The 22,628-nt window shown below is 43.6% G+C and overlaps 1 protein-coding gene across 2 annotated transcripts; it reads left to right on the top strand.

Annotated features, from left to right (window-relative positions):
* Positions 1 to 918: 918 nt before the first annotated feature.
* Positions 919 to 21,723, top strand: LOC129021736 (1,25-dihydroxyvitamin D(3) 24-hydroxylase, mitochondrial). 2 transcript variants are annotated; one of them, XM_054467581.2, is made up of 12 exons: positions 919 to 1,591; positions 1,818 to 2,008; positions 3,246 to 3,339; positions 5,634 to 5,730; positions 9,376 to 9,467; positions 10,642 to 10,753; positions 12,342 to 12,487; positions 16,023 to 16,189; positions 16,982 to 17,060; positions 17,561 to 17,758; positions 17,857 to 17,977; positions 19,424 to 21,723. In XM_054467581.2, exons 1-11 carry the CDS (start codon positions 1,334 to 1,336, stop codon positions 17,965 to 17,967), a joined length of 1,545 nt encoding a protein of 514 aa, XP_054323556.1. In that variant the 5' UTR covers positions 919 to 1,333; the 3' UTR covers positions 17,968 to 17,977; positions 19,424 to 21,723. The 2 variants fall into 2 exon arrangements, with proteins under 2 accessions (XP_054323556.1, XP_063515063.1); XM_063658993.1 differs by having other exon boundaries at positions 924 to 1,591; positions 20,215 to 21,723.
* The last annotated feature ends 905 nt before the right edge of the window (positions 21,724 to 22,628 follow it).

Below are 22,628 nucleotides of genomic sequence, written 5' to 3'. Positions count from 1 at the left end.
GGACGCACCTTGGGGGAGGGGAGTAGTATTGGGGGCGGTGGTTTCAAGCTCTGTGTGCCCCTCCTTTGCACAAGGTAGTCGTTGTACAAGCACAGAGGCGGGCGGTGGACATAGGGAGGTGGCCCAGCCTGAATTCAAGCATCGTTGGTGCAAGCCACGCCCTCAAGGCGCATTTCCTAACTTCCTAAAGAAGTAACAACAGCAACTAATTTTTATTGACTGTTGACTATGGACCAGGCTTCGTTGTTGCCGCTTTACGTGCATTAATTCATTTAATCTGCAAAACAATCAAACATGAAACAGCAGGAAGGAAATTCTACAAACTCCCCTTCTTGCTCAAGTTAAGAAAGTCTCCTCTTTTGGTGCATTTCAGTAAGACTCAAATCCTCCCCACCCTGGGAGGCGCAGAAAGCCAAACTTCCTCCCCCCCAAAAAAGGAAAAAAAAAACAAACACTTCAGTCCAGGCTGGGGGGATCTGGCTCCCCGGGAGGCGTGCGGGCTCCCCGGGCCCCTGGCAGACGCTGGCAGCTTTTCTGGGCCCGCACTCGGGACCTCGCCAGCCCGGCATCGCGATTGTGCAAGCGCCGGGCAGCATCCACGGCCGCCGGGGGAGGGCGGGGAGGTGCGTTCGGCGCACACCCGGTGAACTCCGGGCTTCGCATGCCTTCCTGGGGGTTATCTCCGGGGTGGAGTCTGCCACCCCACCCCACCTCCCGCGCCCAGAGAACAGAGCCCCGGTCACCCGAGGCCCGGACGCCCTCGCTCACCTCGCTGACTCCATCCTCCTTCCACCCCCCTCCCCTGGGTCCCGCGTCCCTCGGAGCCTGGCCAGCCGGGGGCCACTCCGCCCTCCTCTGCGTGCTCATTGGCCACCCAGGGCATGCTCTGTCTCCATAAATGCATGGTCCCTGGGCATAGGAACATGGAGAGGGACAGGAGGAAACGCGGCGCCAGCAGCATCTCATCTACCCTCCTTGACACCTCCTCCCCGTGGCTCCAGTCAGACCCTGGAGGTCAGCCTTGCGGACCAACAGGAGGACTCCCAGCTTTCCCTTTTCAAGAGGTCCCCAGACACCGGCCGCCCTCTTCCAGCCCCTGCGGCCGGCGCAAGGAGGCACCAACGCTCTCAGGCTGTCGCGTGGTGCAGCGTCGAGCATCCTCGCCGAGGTCCTTTCTGCTGCCTGTCCCGCCTCACCCCGCTCCATCACACCAGCTGGCCCTCTTTGCTTCCCTTTCCCAGAATCGTTAAGCCCCGACCCCCACCAGCGCCTCGTACCAACCTCGCCCCACCCCGTCCCCCTGCTTTCCTGCGCTCCGGTATTCCCCGCTGCCATGAGCTCCCCCATCAGCAAGAACCGCTCGCTTGCCGCCTTCCTGAAGCAGCTGCGCAGTCCGAGACAGCCCCCGAGACCGGTGACATCTACGGCGTACACGTCCCCTCAGCCGCGAGAGGTGCCAGTCTGCCCGCTGACAGCTGGTGGCGAGACTCAGAACGCAGCCGCCCTGCCGGGCCCCACCAGCTGGCCACTGCTGGGCAGCCTGCTGCAGATTCTCTGGAAAGGGGGGCTCAAGAAACAGCACGACACCCTGGTAAACACCTTTTCGCACCCCTGACTCTCTTTCTCCTCCCTCTTCCGCCCTCCCAGTGGCGCTCCAAACCCTCCCCGACGTGCGCGCCTGGGGCGCACGGTGCGCTTCGGCGTCTGGGCAGCTAGGGTCCCCGGTCCCCGAGGAGGAAGGAGGCGTGAGGAGGGAAAGCGCTTCGGGCACGGCGGAGGATGCGCGCTGACACCGCGTTGTGCCCCGCCCGCTGCAGGTGGAGTACCACAAAAAGTACGGCAAGATTTTCCGCATGAAGTTGGGTTCCTTTGAGTCGGTGCACCTGGGCTCGCCATGCCTGCTGGAAGCACTGTACCGCACCGAGAGCGCGTACCCGCAGCGGCTGGAGATCAAACCGTGGAAGGCCTATCGCGACTACCGCAAAGAAGGCTACGGGCTGCTGATCCTGTGAGTCCAATCCGAGGGACCTGGGCATGCGGCCAGACCTAATGAGCTTGACGGCGCCTGGAAATTGTGAAGAGGCGGAGTTAGAGTTCCCTGGGGTTGGAAGCTTCTTATGTAGGGCGGATACCAAAGCCCCTCTCCCGTGCCATTGCAACCCTGAGCTCTTGCACAGATTAGAGTCGGTCCATGGAAAAGCTGTGCTGTGCACCAGGCACCTGCGTTCTCTCTGGCAACAGGGCAGGGCCACACCCTCCCATCAAAGAAACGCCAAAACAGGGTTGTACAAACTGTGGTGTTCAGACTCTTGGGCAGGATGTGGTTCTGAAGTCAGCGTACCAGGCAAACATCTTATACAAACAAAATTATCCCTTAAAACTCCCTGAAACACCTTGTAAGCTCAAAAGCCAGGAGTTAGCCTCTTTTGCTTTTTACAGTGACATTTTCTGCAGAGGATTGGGGGACATGCCTTATTTCTACTTGTAAATGTGGAATAAGGAGGGATATCAAAGTTGTGTTTTAGGTCGATAAATGCTACGATGGGATGTGATTCTTCTGCTTTTTAGTTGTTAGCATTTAACAAGTTAGCACCTTTATTTACCCCCGAACTGTCATGCCTAATAGTTATATTTTCCAGGATATAATGACTGGAATTAAAAACCCTATTAATGCACGGTGCATCACAGGCTGTGTGGTCTGCTATGGGGCAGGTGCATACAAGTGCACGATCGCAAAAGGCTTTTTATTACTCCAGTGACTCTCTGGCTGTATGTTATTATTTGGAGGCGATGGCAAAATTCTAAATCTGAGATATTTTGTAAATATGAAGCCCACACCAATGAGTTAAAAGAAGACAAGATTCTTCCCTCAAACAGATCTGAGTTGCTGGTGATGGGGTGTTCACATGCCCCCTTTTACCGCTAGGAATTGGCCCCAGGCCTCCCAGCCCCACTCCCTGCAAGGACACCTCAAAATCTCTGAACCCAAATTATCTGGACTTCAACTTTCTGGTGCAATCCTTGACTAGGAGGAAAGGTGCTTTTTTCGTCCTATTGTCAAACTATTGTCAAAAGATGATCACTATTTTATCCCAAATATTCTCATGCTAATATTCTCTGGCTATTTCTTGGCACGATTCTCAGTGTTTGATTTTATGGTTCCTGAAGTTGCAGCTGGAGGTATTTCTGCATCTCCCTTCTTTTCTCTTCAGTGTGCTCTAAATGTATTCCTGCTTCTCTCACAGGGAAGGGGAAGACTGGCAGCGGGTCCGGAGTGCCTTTCAAAAGAAACTAATGAAACCAGTGGAAGTGATGAAGCTGGACAACAAAATCAATGAGGTTTGTAGGCTGGGGCCAGCTTTCCTGGGGCTCTTGGGGACATAGGGATATTGGTGGAGCTTCAAGTCACAGCTACAAAGTACAAAGGAAAAAAGAATGCAATTCGGGTGTTTCAAAGTGGGGGTCTTCTCTTTCTCTCCATTCCTTCCTACAACCTCCTCCCCACCAAACCCTTATTTCTCCCTCCTCCACCCTCTTTTAAAGTCATGTCACAATGAGGGAGCAATGGAGAGCATGGACTTTGGTATTCTACAGCCTTGGATTTGAACCCCAGCTTTCCACTCCCTGGCTATGAGACCTGGCTATACCATTTACCTTCCCTAAGCCTCAGTTTTCCCATCTACAAAATGGGAGTAACAGTTCCCACCCCCACGGGTTTGCTGTGAGAATTAAATGAGATAACCTTGTAAAGTTCTTAAGTAGTGATATTTGAGCTGGGTTTTGCAGGAGGAGTCTGAAAGCAGAGAAGGTGGGGGAAGGCATTAAGGCAGACAGAGTAGCCTTCTGAAAACAGGGAGGCATGAAATGACATGGTGTGTTCAGAGAATCAGTCATTTAGTGTAGCTGATGTGAGGCTTTCTCTGAAATGATACTGGATAGGTCTTAACAATATTTTTGTATTATACTGAAGTATTTGGACATTATCCCTTAGCCAGCATGGAGTCAAAGGGAGTTTTAAGCATAAAGTAATCTCTTTTTACTTCTGTTCACTTTGGATGTTTATTTTGAACTGGACATGTCCCCAGATGGGATCATATAGGTGAAGGATTGCAAACTCAGAAGCTTCCAGGGGCCACATGACTAATATAAAATAATGAGGCAGACCCAGTAAAAATTTCAGGAAACATGATAGTGCATGCCCCTCCTAGGAGGGACAGCAGCCCCAGTTCCAGCAAACGAATGCCATGTCGGAATGCAGACCTCGTGTCACCAAGTCTCATAATTATTATTAACATTTTTAAACTAGTAGTGGTAAATCCATATGTTCATATGAAACCTCTTGTTTTTTTGTTTTTTTTTATCTTTTTTTATTATACTTTAAGTTTTAGGGTACATGTGCACAATGTGCAAGTTAGTTACATACGTATACATGTGCCATGTTGGTGTGCTGTACCCATTAACACGTCATTTAACATTAGGTATATCTGCTAATGCTATCCCTCCCCCCTCCCCCCACCCCACAACAGTCCCCAGAGTGTGATGTTCCCCTTCCTGTGTCCATGTGTTCTCATTGTTCAGTTCCCACCTATGAGTGAGAACCTGCGGTGTTTGGTTTTCTGTCCTTGCGATAGTTTACTGAAAATGATGATTTCCACTTTCATCCATGTCCCTACAAAGGACATGAACTCATCATTTTTTATGGCTGCATAGTATTCCATGGTGTATATGTGCCATATTTTCTTGAAACCTCTTGTTTTTTTAATGGTAACAAATTCAAAGAACTTTTAAATGCACTACGTGGGCAAATTAAACATGCAAACTAAATCCACACATGTGGACTTTACGGTCACACCAGCTCATGGCAGGGTCCAGGATGGCAACTTATCAGCTCTGTGTGCATAAGTGAGTGACTTGGCCTCTTTAAGCCTCAGCTTTCTCATCTATTACGTGGGAAATGAGTAATGACAGTACCTACTACTACTTGCTTGTCAGAGGATCAACCAATACACTTCGTACAGTGTTTGGTACCATATGGACCTCATTAAATGTGAGGAATTAGTTATTGAAAACTCTGGTTTATGAAACTGGCATCCAAAGGTCTTATGTGACTTTCCCAAGGTCATAGACTACTTAGGGAAGGAGCTGTGTCCAGAATTGGTAGATCTTCTGGTTCCAAGTTCAACATGCTTAACATAACCACCAACCAATAAAGAGACGTTTGCTTGCCCAGATGTGGAAGGGCACACCTCAGGATAGCTGCTGCATCACAATCCTTGAGATGCTGGGCCAACAGGGACAGTTAGCTGATTCCTTTGTGGTTTATTCCCCCATTCTGATTAGAAAAAAAAAAGTTTTCCTTTTCTTAAATTGCCAGAATTATTTTTAGATCAAAAGCTGAAACTTAAGCTTCAGGGTGGCTTCAGGAAAAGCTCAGGAAATAACCCAGGACAAGGTCATTAGAGGATGAGGTGGGTTCCCAGGGAGAATATATAATTAGTGTGACTTCAGGATGAATAACATTATGGCCAGTGAATATGCGATGTAGCAAGACCTGAAGTTAGCTCAGTGAGTTTTAAGTTTTGTTTTCCTTCAACGGCTTTAAAATGTGTCTTTTGTGGTTGTTTTCTTGGAAGGTCTTGGCTGATTTTATGGGCAGAATAGATGAGCTCTGTGATGAAAGAGGCCACATTGAAGACTTGTACAGCGAACTGAACAAATGGTCGTTTGAAAGTAAGTTGTTGTCACAGTCTTGCTCATTGACTTTGCAGGTGATTTTGCAGATAAAACATGGCTCTTTTGACAACTCTTTTGTAAACAGGCATTATTGCTGCCTAGGGAAAGGCCAGAGCAACCCTTTTAATGCTTCTTTTAGGTGCTTAAGTTATGCTTTGAACTATGGATTGTTAATGAGTCATACAACAAACATTTGTTGAACACTTGCTGTGTGTCTGGCACTGTGCTAGTTACTAGGGTTATGACAATCAATGAAACGCATAACCCCCCTGCCCTTGGGGAGCTTATATGCTAGACAAGGTGATAATCAACAAGTAAACACGTTTTAAAATAAACTCTTCCAAAGAGTAAAGGAAAAGAGAAAGGGAGTTAAGAAAGAACATGAAAGGCAGGCACGGTGGCTCATGCCTGTAATCCCAGGACTTTGGGAGGCTGAGGTGGGCAGATCGCTTGAGGACAGCCCAGGAATCTGAGACCAGCTTGGGCAACACAGCAAAACCTTGTCTCTACAAAAAATACAAAAATTAGTCAGGGTTGGTGGCACATGCCAGTAGTCCCATCTACTTGGGAGGCTGAGGTGGGAGGATTGCTTGACCCCGGGATGTTGAAGCTGAAGTGAGCCATGATTGCACCACTGCATTGCAGTCTGGGTGACGGTGTGAGACCCCGTCTCAAGAAAGAAAGAGAGAGAGACAGAGAAAGAAAGGAAGAAGGAAGGACGGAAGGAAGGAAGGAAGGAAGGAAGGAAGGAAGGAAGGAAGGAAGGAAGGAAGGAAGGAAGGGGAAAAGAGAAAGGAAAGAAAAAAGAAAAGAAAGAGAGAAAGAAATAACATGAAAGAATGAAAGAGGGGCAAGTCCTTTTTAGTAAGGAGACATTTGAGGTAAGTCCTAAAGGAAGGGAAGGAGCAAATCATGAGGGTACCTGTGGAGGATTGTTCCAGGCAGCAGAGACAGGAAGTGCAAATGCCAGGAGGTGGAAGCATGAGCGCCGTGTTTGAGGAACTTCAAGTTGCTGGTGTGAGTGGATCACGATGAACAAGCCGGGAGGAAGGGGAGCCTGTCAAAGGAGACGAGGTCAAAAAGAAGGCAGGTGTCCAACAGGGCACAGCTCATAGGTCCTGGCAAGACTTTACCCCTCATCTGACTCAGATGGGGCAAGTAAGGGAGGGAGGACACGACTGCTTTCTTCAAAGATTACTCTGGAAATAAAGGGCAGAGCTCACTGCCCATGGGGGTGCAGGAGGAGAGCAGGCAGCTGTGATCAGGTGGGAGAGAGCCTGGCTGAGGACATTCTGGGCTGTGGGAGAATCTGAGAGGGCCACCTAAGCCCGACATGGCCAGGGGTCGCTTCACAGAGATGGTGCCCCTCAGCTAAGACCTGATGGTTGAGTAGGAGTTCACCAGGTGAAAAGGGAGGAAGGAGAGTGTCCCTGCAGAAGAAGTGCAGAATGACAAGCATATCCTGTAACAGGCTGGGAGAGGGCCGGCAGCCAGCTCATGGGGGGCTGTATGGGCAGGAGTTTGAATTTGAGCCTGTAAGTAACCGGGAGCTGTGGGAGTGTATTCAGCAGCAGTGTGATATGGGCAGATTTGCTGGGAGGATCACTGTGGCTGCTGATGGGAAGGATAGAAGGAAAACCTATAACACTTCCATAAATTCAAGGTCAGAAATATTGCCATAAATAGATAAATATGAAAATAATTAACTTTTTTTATTACTTATTTGAGACAGACTCTCACTCTGCCCCCAGGCTGGAGTGCAGTGGCGTGATCTCAGCTCACTGCAACCTCCGCCTCCTGGGTTCAAGCAATTCTCCTGCCTCAGCCTCCTGAGCAGCTGGGACTACAGGTGCACACCACCATGCCTGGCTGATTTTTTGTATTTTTTAGTACAGATGGGGTTTCACCATGTTGGCCAGGCTGGTCTCGAACTGCTGACCTCAGGAGATCCACTTACCTTGGCCTCCCAAAGTGCTGGGATTACAGGCGTGAGATACCATGCCTGGCTAACTTTTGTGTTTTTTAGTAGAGATGGGGTTTTGCCACCGGTTGGTCTCAAACTCCTGACCTCAGATGATGCTCCTGCCTCGACCTCTGAGAGTGCTGGGATTACAGGCATGAGCCATTGTGCCCAGCAGAGTAACTAATTATTTTTAAAGTTCATGTACCATCCAGAGCTATCTCACATATTCCCAGTGGTGTACCTGCCAACCACTGTGGAACACAAATACGGGGAAACCTTGAAAGGTTGGGAAGAAATGAGTAGAGTTTGGAAAACATGGATGTAGTTGGAAAAGCTGTGAGCGGGTGCTGACTAAGCTAATTGACTCTCACTCCTCAGATTTATGATTTTAGGGCAGTTGTTTACCTTTTTAATGCTAGTTTCCTACTTTATAAGTCAAGAGCCAATTATCCACCACTAAAAAGGTGGTTGCAGTAATCCTGTATAATTTCTTTTTTCCAGACTGTGTCACCCAGGCTAGGGTGCAGTGGCCAGTGGTACGATCTCGGCCCACTGCAACCTCGGCCTCCTGGGCCCAAGAGATCCTCTCACCTCAGCCTCCAGAGAAGCTGGAACTACAGGCACATGTAGCCATGCCTGGATAATTTTTTTATTTTTATTTTTTTGTAGAGACAGGGTTTTGCCATGTTGCCCAGGCTGTTCTCGAACTCCTGGGCTCAAGCAGTCTGCCTGCCCGAGCCTCCTAAAGTGTTGGGATTACAGGTGTGAATCACCATGCTCAGCCCTGTGTCCTTTTTTAAAAAAAAGGTTACAAGAGATAATTTTTAGGACAGTGGGGAACATTTTAAAATGGGACACAGTAGATTTTTTATGGAATGGTCGCTAAGGTTCTTAGGGATGTTAATGACATTGTGGTTATGTAGGAGAATGCTTTATTCTTAGGACATTACTGCTAAAGTATTTAACGATGAAGTGTCCTGAGAGCTCAAAATTATTTTCAGATGGTTCAGCACACACAGCCATGCATACATACACACAAAGAGAAAGAAATGGCAGCAAGATGTTGATGAGTTCAGGGGATACAGGTATTCATTTTACCATTCCTTCAACTTTTCTGTAGGTAAAAATTTTGAAATGAAGAGTTGAGATTTTATTTTTTAAAAAGTTCCTTCTAAATAAAATGATGACATGGAAGAAAAAAAACCCTATATGAAGTGCTAGCCCAGTACCTGGCACATAATGGGTGTTTAGAACATAATTATTCCCTTCCCTTCTCTTCCTCTGGTGAATGGCTTCCAATTCATTATGTCAGGCGATAGAATCCAATAAGTAACTCTAAAAACACAGCTGAGTTAGAGGCATAGCACAGATCTGACCCTGCAGCACCTTTGCTAGGGCCCCTGGATCTCCTGTGTGACTTACATGACTCAGGACAGTGGATCTCTGATCATGACATTCTAAGGTGATGAGTCACTGGACCCGGAGATAATTTCTAGAAAAAGAAAGTGATTGTGTCCCCTTTCTCTCAGACTCTGCTTTTCCTCAATATTCTTGGACTGTTGCCTTTTATCAGAAAATCCCACACTTTTAAGAGGCATAGAATTGAGTCTTTAATAACCAGCTAAACATAGACTCCAGCATTGCTGTTTGTGTAAAGTGATGATTATTTTAAATGATAGGTATCTGCCTCGTGTTGTATGAGAAGAGATTTGGGCTTCTCCAGAAGAATGCAGGGGATGAAGCTGTGAACTTCATCGTGGCCATCAAAACAGTAAGCAGCCTCTTGAAGAGAGCAGTTCTCTTGATTGATGTTTTTACAGATCCATTTTTACAGAACTTCACAGCGTTTCCCAAAAAATGGCATACACACATCTTTTATTTCAATAGTTAAGTGTTCATTTTAATGTGCATTATATATTTTAGTATATTTATGTGCATATATGCGGCTGTCTCCAACCTTTTTGGCACCAGGGACCAGTTTCATAGAAGACAATTTTTCCATGGACAAGGCAGGGTGGTGGGGCAGAGGAGGGAGGAAAATTTAAGTGCATTACATTTACTGTGCACTTTATTTCTATTATTATTATATACTCACCATAATGTAGAATCAGTGGGAACCCTGAGCTTGTTTTTGTGCAACAAGAAGGTCCCATCTGGGGGTGATGGGAGACACTGACAGGTCATCAGGCATTAGATTCTCATAAGAAGTGTGGAACCTAGGTCCCTCGCATAGGCAATTCACAGTAAGGTTCGCACTCCTGTAAGAATCTAATGCAGCCATTGATCTGACAGGAGGCAGAGCTCAGGTGGTAACACCTGCTGGCCCATTGATCACCTCCTGCTGCGCGGCCCAGTTCCTAACAAGCCACTGACCAGTACTGGTTCATGGCCTGGGGGTTGGGGACCCCTGCATATATGCACGTAACATAAAGAAGCACATTAAGTCCATTATTTACTTGTTTAGGCAAGGTTAAAATAGCTATTTTCATTAAAGATCAGTTGATTAAAAATACTTTTTAAAAACAGCCCAAAATTTTTCAGATTTTACCTTTTTGAATAGTTTGGGTGGTGTGTAGATAGGATAAATGCTGTGAAATTGGTTTAGAGATCACTGACGTTTGGAAATTATTAGAAATTGAAGTGAATATGAAAGTTATGGTTTTTCCACTTTTTTTTTTTTACCATTAGGTCATAAGATTACAATTTTTATCAAACACATCTAGTGGAAAATCATCCCCCACATTACCTTCAATATTGAAAGGAGGTGGAGGTGGGGTACAAGCATTGCTCCCAGGACCAGTGCAGAGAGAGCCGGGGGTGTCCTTGTAATTCCAGCCTTTTAAAAAGTGCAGGGTGCTGCGGTTTAGAATGTTCCTCTTCCAGAACGAACATTGTCTTTGAGAGAAGGAGAATTCAGAATAAAAAGGCATTTGCATTTCTCTCAGATGATGAGCACGTTTGGGAGAATGATGGTCACTCCAGTCGAGCTGCACAAGAGCCTCAACACCAAGGTCTGGCAGGACCACACTCTGGCCTGGGACACCATTTTCAAATCAGGTAAAGGGCCGCCCTTCACATCCAGCCAGAACCAGCCCAGCACCCCTGTGTCTGGAGCTTCAGAGAGAAGGTCTGGAGTGATCTCCTGAGCCTCATCACCACGTTTAGGTTTTGCAAACACAGGTGTTTTGGGGATTGCCCCGGCATACACAAATTCTAAGTAACAAGCTTTCTGTAGTCTTCTTTGGGAATTAAGAGTGGTTAAAAGTAAAATCTGGCCAGGCGCAGTGGCTCACCCCTGTAATCCCAGCACTTTGGGTGGCCCAGGCGAGCAGATCACTTGAGGCCAGGAATTCAAGATCAGCCCAGTCAACATGGTGAAACCCAGTCTCTACTACAAATACAAAAATTAGCTGGGCGTGGTGGTGGGCACCTGTAATCCCAGCTACTCAGGAGGCTGAGGCAGGAGAATTGCTTGAACCTGGGAGGCGGAGGTTGCAGTGAGCCAAGACTGAGCCACTGTACTCCATCTTGGGAGGCAGAGTGAGACTCCATCTCAAAATAAAAAAGTTAAATTTATAGAGTCTGGGACCCCTGAGTTCAAGTTCAGCTCTGTCACTGGTTGTGGTGGCTTGGCCAAATGTGCAATCACCTTTTCATCCTCATTTGCCTTGTCTGTAAACTGGACTAATAATTAATAATAGTAATAAGAGAACCTACCTTAATGTAACTGTTTCTGGGTCTACTACAGATTATAGTTAACATAAAAACCTGGCATATCACAGTATCTCAGCAGACTAGAGCTATTTCTGCTACATGATGAAAGGGAATATTTGATGCCAGGCATGTTCACTTATACATTTATTTAATCCTCACAACATACCTATAAGGTAGGTCCTTTTATTAGCCCTGAGATGGGTACCTGAGACACATAGAAGTTCGCAAACGTTCCCAAGATTGAATGCTAGGTGATGGCAAAGCCAAGGTTTGAAGCCAGACAGAGAGCTTCCAGGACTCGAACTCTAACTGCTGTGCCATATGTGATCAACATTATTATTACCATATAATGAGCCTGGTGGTTGTTTGCTTAATAGTGAGGGAGGTACACGCCTAGATTTTATGTTATAAATATTAGAAATTTTTACCATTATTGTCAACATGGATGGGCACTCTACTTGTGCGTATGTATGTGGGGTATGTGTGCTTAGTAATATCTGGATCCAAGTTGGATTCTGAAAGTGAACCCAAATCCTACCTTCTTTTACACTTTTTCCTCCCAAGATCTAAACTCTTACTACTCAAAACTATGGCCTGCAGCCCAGTGGCATCAGCATCACCTAGAAGCTTATTAGAAACGCAGAGTTCCAGGCCTACCCAAGCCCTGATTCAGGTTCTGCATTTTGAGAAGATGCCTAGGTGATTCCTATCCACATTAAAGTTTGAGAAGCCTTGCTCATGTGGGTATTGAAAAATCCTTGCCAACTTGACAAGAAGGCAATAATATAATTAGTGTGTGTAACAAATTGTCAGTGTTCCTGAAAAGACTATTTAGATATTGCAAGAAGGAGTTTGGACTGAGGTTTTCTTTTGTGATTTTCCTCATCCTAATTTTCAACTGACTTCCTCTCTTTCTTCTCTGCTCTAATAGTCAAATCTTGTATCGACAACCGGTTAGAGAAGTATTCTCAGCAGTCTAGTGCAGATTTCCTTTGTGACATTTATCACCAGAATCGGCTTTCAAAGAAAGAATTGTATGCTGCTGTCACAGAGCTCCAGCTGGCTGCAGTGGAAACGGTAAGGGTGGGCTGGATTTGAGTTTGCTAAATGAACATTCTGTACAATTTTTAGATGACAGATTTTAAATAGTAATTCGTCTCATTCATTTCACTGGGATTCACTAGCACCAACTCCACAAAAATGAAAAGTCTCATACTAGATGCCACGGTGCCTCCGTGCACGGCCTTTTGTGCTTAAACACTGGGTAGGAGGAGACTTCGTGTGCCCCAGTGACAAAAAGCCAGAGTAGGATGTGATGAGCGCCGTGATGTCCATGCAAACTGCTACGGGAGTTCAGGAGCAGTAAAGTTCCCTGCCCCGGCAAGTTACAGAATCCAGATTTTTCAAAATTGGAAGTATTTTGTTCGGTTGCACGTTACCCCAAAGTGCCTAATTGTGGCTGTTACTTATTGTAAAAAAAAAAAAAAAAAAAAAAAAGGCATACTCTCTTTCAAGCCAATGATATTTTTATCTGCTTAGAATTGTAAACAAAGTCCCAAAGAGTCTGGGACAAGTGGATTTTAACTGAAGCAAAACAGCTCATTGTAAAGACCAAAATTCTGTGTCTGATGCAGCTGATACTCCCTAGGAGAGAGTAGATACCAAGTGAGACCAACCCCAAACAAATCCTGCCATAGGCATTCAGGTAGGTTTAATTGACTTGGATACTAGTTCAAGCTGTGATGGGAGTGACGCACGCTAATCTCCTCCTAAGTCCAACATTTCATGTACCTTAAAGTCTCTAAGCAAAATGTAAAGCAGTTGTTTATTTTCCATGTGCTTCCCCTTCTGTGCTGTTTCTTGCCTGAAGTAAAGGTAGGGTTTTCTCTATCAGGAGACAACGAGGTTCTCATTTCTCCTCATGCTCCACAAGGCTGTTGAAAGTGGGAATCCATCCTCGCTCACTTTCCTATTGAACTACTTACCCTGGGTGGCTCCTTCCAGCGATCAAAGTAAAATGTCACCCATTATTCTTTTATTTTCTCAACTGGAACATGACCTCTCTGAGGGCAATGGCTTAGGGTTGTCCACTGCCATTTCCAGGACATAGAACACTACTTGGCATCTAGTACTGGCTAATAGATACTTGTTGAATAAATGAAGGAATTCAGGAACTATTGAGTGCCTACTGTATGTCTGGAACTGTTCCACGTTCTTGAGAGACCACCATGAACCAGAGACAACGGTTCCCACTCTCATGGAACTTGTATGCAAGTGGGGAAGACAGATAGTAGCCCTGTAAACAAACAAATGTGGTCACTTTAGATAGTGGTATGGATTGTGGAGGATGCCATCAGGATGGTGTAATATAGAGAGATGGAGATGATTAAAGGGGCACCCTCTCTGAGAAAACAGTACTGGAGCTGACTCTGGAATAATGAGAAGAGCCAGCCACAAAAAGACCTGGTGGAAGAGCACTGCAGGTAGGGGAAATGGCCCATGCAAAGGCCCTGGGGCAGAAAGAGGAATGGAGCTAGAGAACTAGCAAATGTGGTCAGAGGTGAGACTGGAGAATTGGATGGGCCATGTTAGCCAGAGCCTTGTGAGCCCAGCCTGGGTAAGGCATTAGATTTGATTGCACCTGTGATGGGAAGCTCTTGCAGCATTTTAAGCAAGGGAATCACCTGATCATTTATGTTTTTAAAAGTGGGCTCTGGCTGGTAGATGGAGAATGGACTTAGCCAAGAGAGTGGGTGCAGCAGGCCAGTCAATGAGCTCGGTCTGTTCCACGGAGGTCAATCAAGGATAGTTTGTGCCCCTGAGGTTTTCCAGGCCACTTCCCCTCGAATCAGCTGCTGCAGCTTAGCCCCTGCAGTTTTCCCTACAGGCTCAGACTGTCTTACGTGGCTTTGTCAAAAGCTACAGTCATCTGCCTTTTGGAAACTCTATTTGGTACTTGCGGTGAGGGACTCACTGATATGGTTAAATCTGTTTCTTTTTTGGTCCTGGCTATTCTGAAAGTCACATTTGGAAAATCAGAGCCATTTGAAAGTGTATCTAATTTGATGGCTACACCCTCTTCCTGTTTTGTAAATTAGACTCTTATAATAATGGCATCTACAGTTTATTTGCAGCCGAGGCTGCCAGTCCGCTGACATGAAGAAGCCCGCCTTGGAGGCATCTTCTTCCAAAAATAATAAATAACCATCGTCTCTGAATGGTCTTGCACTTGGTGCTCATTTGTGTGAGTGGCACATGGCACTTAGCAACAGCGTCTTCATGTCTGCGGAGGTGGACACAATGATCATTTTCAGGGAATATTTGGCTTAAATTAGCGAAGTACGGCCTAAAAAATAAATACATATGACTACCAGTGGTGAATATTATGTAGCTTAAAGCTACACTGGCTGTTTCTACCAATATTTTTTCTCTAGTCATTGCCTGTGCAGAGAAAATAAAAGATGCCACTTAAAAGGGTGTGGGCCTTTGTCAGAAACTGTAGCTGGAGTACTCAACTCAATTTTTGAATTTCTTATTTTTGGTGTTGGCACCCTCGTATGAGGGCTGTTTACATGTGGTTGAAACCCTGAGTGTAGGTAGTGCCTGTTTATTTTTGTGCTAACTTTTTAGAGTGTGGCCAAAGGAACTTTTAAATTTCAGAAATGCCATTTATTGTCCATTTCCACTATAACATTCTCTTAAAGCCTCTCATTAGCAACACCCTGAGGATCACCATCCCTCTCTATTTACTCCATTTTTATATCAATGTTTTTTATATCAAGCAACTTTTAATTAAATGTTTATTTTGAGATCATTGTAGATTCACATTCAGTTCCAAGAAAAAATAGAGAGGAATCCCTTGCATCCATTAGCCAGTTTTCCGCTAATAGTAACCTCCTGTCTAATGAGAAAACGTTGTCACAATCTGAAAATTGGCATTGATTTAACCCACTAGTATTCTCATTTCACCAATTTTACATGTACTCATTTGTGTTCGAACAATTATTGCGTCAAACTGTATTTTAGGTCAGGCACAGTGGCTTACGCCTGTAATCCCAGCAATTTGGGAGGCCAAGGCAGGCAGATCACCTGAGGTCAAGAGTCCAAGACCAGCCTGGCCAACATGGTGAAACCCCATCTCTACTAAAAATACAAAAATTAGCCAGGCATGGTGGTGGACGCCTGTAGTCCCAGCTACTCAGAAGGCTGAGGCAGGAGAATCGCTTGAACCCAGGAGGTGGAGGTTGCAGTGAGCCGAGATAGTGCCACTGCACTCCAGTCCGGGCGACAGAGTGAGACTCCATCTCAAAAAAAAAAAAAAAAAAAAAAAAAAAAAAAAGCTGTATTTAAATGTTCTAAAGCAGCTGATTAAAGGATTATACTTTGATTCCCTCAGTAAATAATTTAAAATATATCCTTAATTGATGTGTTTTATGAAATGTCTGCTTTTTTATATATTGGATTTGTCTAAAGGCATAGCTATAAGGACACGTGAAAGAGCTTCGCTGATACATTTGCAGAATAAGGTGGTGGGCATCACCTTTTTTTCAGCTAATAGTGGTTTAATGCAGTTATTTATAAAAACTCAAGTTTATGTCCATTTGGCTTGCAGACAGCAAACAGTCTAATGTGGATTCTCTACAATTTATCCCGTAATCCCCAAGTGCAACAAAAACTTCTTAAGGAAATTCAAAGTGTATTACCTGAGAATCAGGTGCCACGGGCAGAAGATTTGAGGAATATGCCGTATTTAAAAGCCTGTCTGAAAGAATCTATGAGGTAAGAGCATATCTCTGAGCCAATATAAATGTGTTAGAACACTGTTCTCGTAAACACAAAACAAGTGGTCCCCTACTCATGGGCAGCTTCCCATAGCTAACTAGAAACAATTATCACACTGCAAAAAAATCTTTGGAGCCATATTTCTTTTCTGGCACTCATTTCCTAAATCATTTGGGCAAATTCTATTAAATCTTGGAAAGTCAGTGCCCTCCCCTTTAATTCAATAATCTTGCTACTCCAATGAACGATGTAAGCACTAATTAAGATAGGGGCATGACTGAAGGTTATGAGATGGAAGCTCACAAAAGAGCTATATTATTATATAATAGGACATAGAGAAAGCTTTGCTTTTGAGCCTCTGGTATAAAACATTTTTTGGAAATTCTTTTTACATCCTTTTGGGAAAACAAAACTCACAACATTTTAGGATTAGAAGGATACTGTCAACTTTGTGAAGAGTAGATTGGAGAAACATAGAACAAACATCACGCTTCAAGGGCTAGCATGGAAACATACACATTTTAGTCTGGAGTGAATGGAGAAAACCAACGTTAACAGCTTACTAAACAGCCTTGCACTGGGGTTTTAACTAACTCGAGAAGATGAGAGGAACAAGAGATACAATTATTGAGAAGAAAAAAACAACTTCTTTAGGAAGATCTGTGATCGTGCTGCCTCTTTGAGTATGCACTTGGGCAGCATTTATTTAATCCAATCTGCATTCCCATTGACACTTCAGAGAGACCTTAGACTGTGCTCACCTTTACATCTTTGATTTTATCTTTTCAGGCTTACGCCGAGTGTACCATTTACAACTCGGACTCTTGACAAGGCAACAGTTCTGGGTGAATATGCTTTACCCAAAGGAGTAAGTAGAATTTGTATATTCTACACCTTACAAAACCTTGGAAGATACGCTTTGCAAATATTCATCAGATCTCCCTAGACTTTGTACTGGAAAATATTCATTTTGGGAATACAGAGATGGTAGTGAATAGTTGACATGTTGCATAGTATAGAATTAGAATTAATGGCTATGGAGACAGAGACCTGGATTCAGTTTCACCTTTATCTGTGTTGCCTTGAGTGAGTTACATAATCTCTGTGAGCCTCAACTTCATCTGTAAAAGGGGTTTAATAACAGAATCTGCCGCACAGGGTTGTTGTGAGTGCCGTGCACAAATTTTAAAGCCCTTTACCTATTTATTACCTGGCACATTTTAAGCACTCCATGCATGTTGGCAATAATCATTATTATAAATTTGTGGATTTGGCTTTTGATTTGTAAGGTGACAACTTTTGTAAATTTTGCCATTCAAAGGTCTCTTCTGGTTATTTTAAATACTATGTGTTTCTGCATGTTTTTAGACAGTGCTGATGCTAAATACCCAGGTGTTGGGATCCAGTGAAGACAATTTTGAAGATTCAAGTCAGTTTAGACCTGAACGTTGGCTTCAGGAGAAGGGAAAAATTAATCCTTTTGCGCATCTTCCATTTGGCATTGGAAAAAGAATGTGCATTGGTCGCCGATTAGCAGAGCTTCAACTGCATTTGGCTCTTTGTTGGGTAAAACCTTTACCGGTTTCTGCAATTATGTTCTGTGCTATTTCACAAGGCAGAAGAAGAGAGGGGTAATTCTGTTTCTGTGTGCATGTGCATTACAGATTGTCCGCAAATATGACATCCAGGCCACAGACAATGAGCCTGTTGAGATGCTACACTCAGGCACCCTGGTGCCCAGCCGGGAGCTCCCCATCGCGTTTTGCCAGCGATAAGATGCCTCAGGTGAGCATCTAGGCGGTTCATTATCCTCTGCAAGGTAGTGAGAATGAGGGATGAGCTATGCTGGGAAGTCAGCCAGACTGGGGTTTGAATCCCAGCTCACCTCTAACTTGCTGGGTGACCTTGAGCAGTTCCCTAAACTCTCAGCTTCCTTTTTTTTTTTTTATTTTTTCATTTGTAAAATGCTGACCCAAAGAGAGTGTATCACAAAAATTTAATATGAATACCAAATACTTATTCCTGAGCCTGGCATCAATTAAATGTTCAGTAAATGCTAGCAGCTGTTCATGGTTTTTGCGTGTGAATAGTAAGGGTTGGCAAACTTTTTCTGTAAAGGGCCGGTTGGCAAATATTTTAGGTTTTGTGGATCATACAGTCTTTGTCACATCCTCTTAACACTACCTTGGAGCATGAAAGCAGCCACAGACAATTTGTAAACTAATGAGTGAGCTGATGTCCTAGCTTTCTATTGCCGCCACCGCAAATTACTAAAATTTAGTGAGTTACACGACACACATCTATTATCTTACAGTTCTATAGATCAGAAGTCTGATGAGGCTCTTCCAGGCTAAAATTATAGTGTTGTCGGGGCTCTTTCTGGAGGCTCTAGAGGAGGATCTATTCTCTTGCTAGTTTGGGTTGTTGGCAGAATTTAGTTCTTCGTGGTTACAGGACTGAAGTCTTTATTTTTTTGCTGCTGTCAGCTGAAGGCTATACTCAACTTTGAGAGATTTCCCATATTCCTTGGCTCATGAAACCTTCCCCATCTGAAAGCCAGAACAATGGTCGGTTGAGTCTCTCTCACGCTTTGAATCTCTCTTTCTTCTTACATTGCTTCTGTCTGACAAGATATTATCCAGGACCATGTCTCCCATCTCAAAGTTCATAAATTTAATTTCATCTGGAAAGCCCTTTTTTTCATATAAGGTAGTATATTCATGTGTTCCAGGGATTAGGGCATTCACATTTTAAGAGGACTGTTATTCTGCCTACAAAGGCTGTGTTCTGATAAATTTTATAAAAAACAAGCGGTGGACTGTATTTAGCCCTAGGGTCTAGGTTTGTGTTATGGAACCACATATACTATAAATGTATATATTTATCAGCCTGTATTGAACACAGTAGAATATTTTTTCTGCAGTATGCCATTCAATACCTTTTCTGACAATAGAGGAATTCTCATGTTCCCTCCACAACTTTTGCCATATCCATATACCAACCAGCTGCTATTTATTTCAATACTACTGAGTTATTTCCTTTAAATTAACATAAGCCTAATAGTATATGTTGGCCTTGTCCTGAGTAATAATTTCCTTAATGAAATTAAGAGTTAGTAAGTCTAGTTATGTTCTCCTAATAGGAATTAAAATGAATTCAAAACTATTGAAGTGATCAAAAATTCACCTAAGAAAGCTCTAATTTTTTTTTTTTTTTTTTTTTTTTTTTGAGGTGGAGTCTCACACTGTCACCTGGGCTGGAGTGCAATGGTGCAATCTCGGCTCACTGCAACCTCCATCTCCCGGGTTCACGCGATTCTTCTGCCTCAGCCTCCCGAGTAGCTGGGATTATAGGTGCACACCACCACACCCAGCTAATTTTTTGTATTTTTAGTAGAGATGGGGTTTCATTATGTTGGCCTGACTGGTCTCAATCTCCTGACCTCATGATCCACCCGCCCCAGCCTCCCAAAGTGCTGGTATTACAAGCATGAGCCACCACCCCCAGTGGCGGAAATAAGACATTTGTAACATATGGCCTTATAGACGGACATGTCAGTGTTTAAACCTAGATTCTATCATTGTGTTCTTTTAGCAGCACCTCCTAGGATCTTCCTAGAAAAAAATGCTGTTTGCCAATGGCAAGTTAAGGAGCATTTGCTTATTGGTAGATTATTTAGAGAAACATGCAATTACAGATGAAATTTCTGAACAAGGCCCAAATGAATACATTATTATTCCTCCACCAAGTGTCTGATGCTATTATGAAATTTGTCAAATTCTGAGCATCCCAACCAACAGAATTGAATCAAGTAGGGTAAGGAAAGTATTCTAGCTGAATTGTGAGACCCCAGTCTTCAGCAAAGAGCATGCATGTTTATCACAGTGAGCCACACCTTTGGCATGAGCCCATGGCAATTTAAGTTTTAGCATTTTTTTTTGGGCTAATAATTTGTCTTGTTTAAATACACTTCTTTGATATATACAATTAGGGTATACCTTTTTTGGTTTTTTTTTTTTCAGATTTTTTTTTTTTTTTTTAACCAAAACCAAAACAGCCATTTCAACTTTTCTGCAAGAATGGTGCTTACGGCTTCTACGTTACCGGAAAGCAAACTTCAACCACCACACCATACCACAGCTTATAAAGAATATTTAGGCCCAGGTGTTGATACTTTTTCTTCTGCAAAATTGTTCCAGAAGATGTACTGTCTTTCTAGACGGTGGTATTTGCTAACATCATATCCAACTCAGGGAGCGGACTGAGTGCTGGGATCCAAGGCATTCTACAGGGTTCACTGCTGGTTTACACTTCACCTGTATCAGCACCGTCTTCAGGTGCTTAGAATGGCCTGGGAGCCTGTTCTGTCTTGCATCTTCCATGACATGAAAGGGAGGCTGGCACTTGTCAATCAGGTAGAGGTTACGAACCGTTTCAGCCCCTGCCTACCACATTCACTGTTTGAATCTTTAATTCCCAAGAATAAGTTTACATTTCACAATGAAAGACCTACAACAGCTAAATTTTCTGGGGCTGGAAGTAATACTGACAATCCATTTACTGTAGCTTTGCTTAATGTACTACTTGGGAAACTGTCCCTGCTTAATAATGTAAGCCAAGCTAAATGATGGTTAAAGTTATCAGGCCTCCCATGAAATTGCGTTCTTCCTGCGTTGAAATAAAAACATTATTGGGAAACTAGAGAACACCTCTATTTTGAAAAGGACTTTAATGAAGTCAAACATCTTATAAGACTAGTGATTCACTGGGGCATTATTTTGTTAGAGGACCTTAAAATTCTTTATTTTTTAAATGTGATTCCTTTATGGCATTAGGGTAAGGATGAAGCAACAATTTTTAAATTGTGTATGTGCATATGAAGCACAGATATGCATGTGTGTGTGTGTCTGTGTGTGTGTCCGTGTATGTGTGTGTGTATTCTAATGGTAATTTGCCTCAGTCATTTTTTTAATATTTGCAGTACTTGATTTAGGATCTGTGGTGCAGGGCAATGTTTCAAAGTTTAGTCACAGCTTAAAAATATTCAGTGTGACTTTAATATTATAAAATGATTTCCCATGCCATAATTTTTCTGTCTATTAAATGGGACAGTTGTAAAGCATGCAAAAGTTAGAGATCTGTTATATAACATTTGTTTTGTGATTTGAACTCCTAGGAAAAATATGATTTCATAAATGTAAAATGCACAGAAATGCATGCAATACTTATAAGACTTAAAAATTGTGTTTACATGTGGTTTATTTGTGCATATTTTTACTACTGCTTTTCCTAAATTCATACTGTATGTAATTCTGTATATTCAATAAATATTTCTTCCTACATTATATTTTTAGAACATTTCAGAAATATACATTTATGTCTTTATATTGTAATAAATATGTACATATCTAGGTATATGCTTTCTCTCTGCTGTGAAATTATTTTTAGAATTATAAATTCACATGTCTTGTCAGATTTCATCTGTATACCTTCAAATTCTCTGAAAGTAAAAATAAAAGTTTTTAAATATTTGAGAGACTTCCCCTCTTTATTGCCTTTGTTACAACAAAATAAAAACAAATTCAAACTTTATTTTACTGGTAGAAAATTTTCTCATATGGCCTACAAGCCCTATATCACCAAATTTACCCTTAAATAAATCTAGATTTTAATAGCAGTTTTACTGAAAGTTTATTCTTGGAATTGCAAAATAACTTTCCATTTTTTTGCTGCTTAAATATTTCTCAAGTCCAGTTACTTCTATCTCTACCCACTTTCCAATCACACAATCAGTCACACACTGGTTGTGTGATTGAAAAGGGGGTAGAACGGCCTGGGAGCCTGTTCTGTCTTGCATCTTCCATGACATGAAAAGGAGGCTGGCACTTGTCAGTCAGGTAGAGGTTACGAACCGTTTCAGCCCCTGCCTACCACATTCACTGTTTGAATCTCTAAGTCCCAAGAATAAGTTTACATTTCACAATGAAAGACCCACAACAACCACATTTTCCATGGCTGGGAGTAATACTGACAATCTCTTGCCTGGACCACTAATATCTCTAGCCTCTGCAGGAGCTCCCAGCTGATCTCAATCCTCTCTTGCTTCCTTCCCCTCTGTTCTTTGCACACTTGCCTTATTGGTCTTTTCAAAACCCAAACCTCATCATGCCTCATCCTGCCTCTGGGGCTTCCCATTGCTCTTACGTAAAGATCCGATTCTGCAATCCACACTTCCAGGCCCTATCAACTGAGGTCCCACTGATCCCCCAGGCCTCAGCCCACATCATCCACCCCCAGAGGCCTCTGGAACCCGGCCACAGTGGCTTCTGCCAGTTTCTGCTGTTCCTTAAATGCTGACAAGAGGGTTCCTCCCACCGTCTCCCTCCCAGCACGCTCTTTCTCTGCCTGTTCTTCTCCTACGCACCATCTAGGTCCA

The sequence above is a fragment of the Pongo pygmaeus genome, chromosome 21, assembly GCF_028885625.2.
Source record: "Pongo pygmaeus isolate AG05252 chromosome 21, NHGRI_mPonPyg2-v2.0_pri, whole genome shotgun sequence".
NCBI classification, from domain to species: domain Eukaryota; kingdom Metazoa; phylum Chordata; class Mammalia; order Primates; family Hominidae; genus Pongo; species Pongo pygmaeus.
Note: the sequence above shows the minus strand (reverse complement) of the source record. Positions and strands in the feature narration are given on the sequence as shown.

Bases quoted from the DNA above. Each gene is read 5' to 3' on its own strand.
- LOC129021736 (XM_054467581.2), top strand. From the start codon at position 1,334: ATGAGCTCCCCCATCAGCAAGAACCGCTCGCTTGCCGCCTTCCTGAAG. The intron at 1,592-1,817 runs GTAAACACCTTT...CGCCCGCTGCAG, and splicing joins AGAAACAGCACGACACCCTG to GTGGAGTACCACAAAAAGTA. The intron at 16,190-16,981 runs GTAAGAGCATAT...TTATCTTTTCAG, and splicing joins TGTCTGAAAGAATCTATGAG to GCTTACGCCGAGTGTACCAT.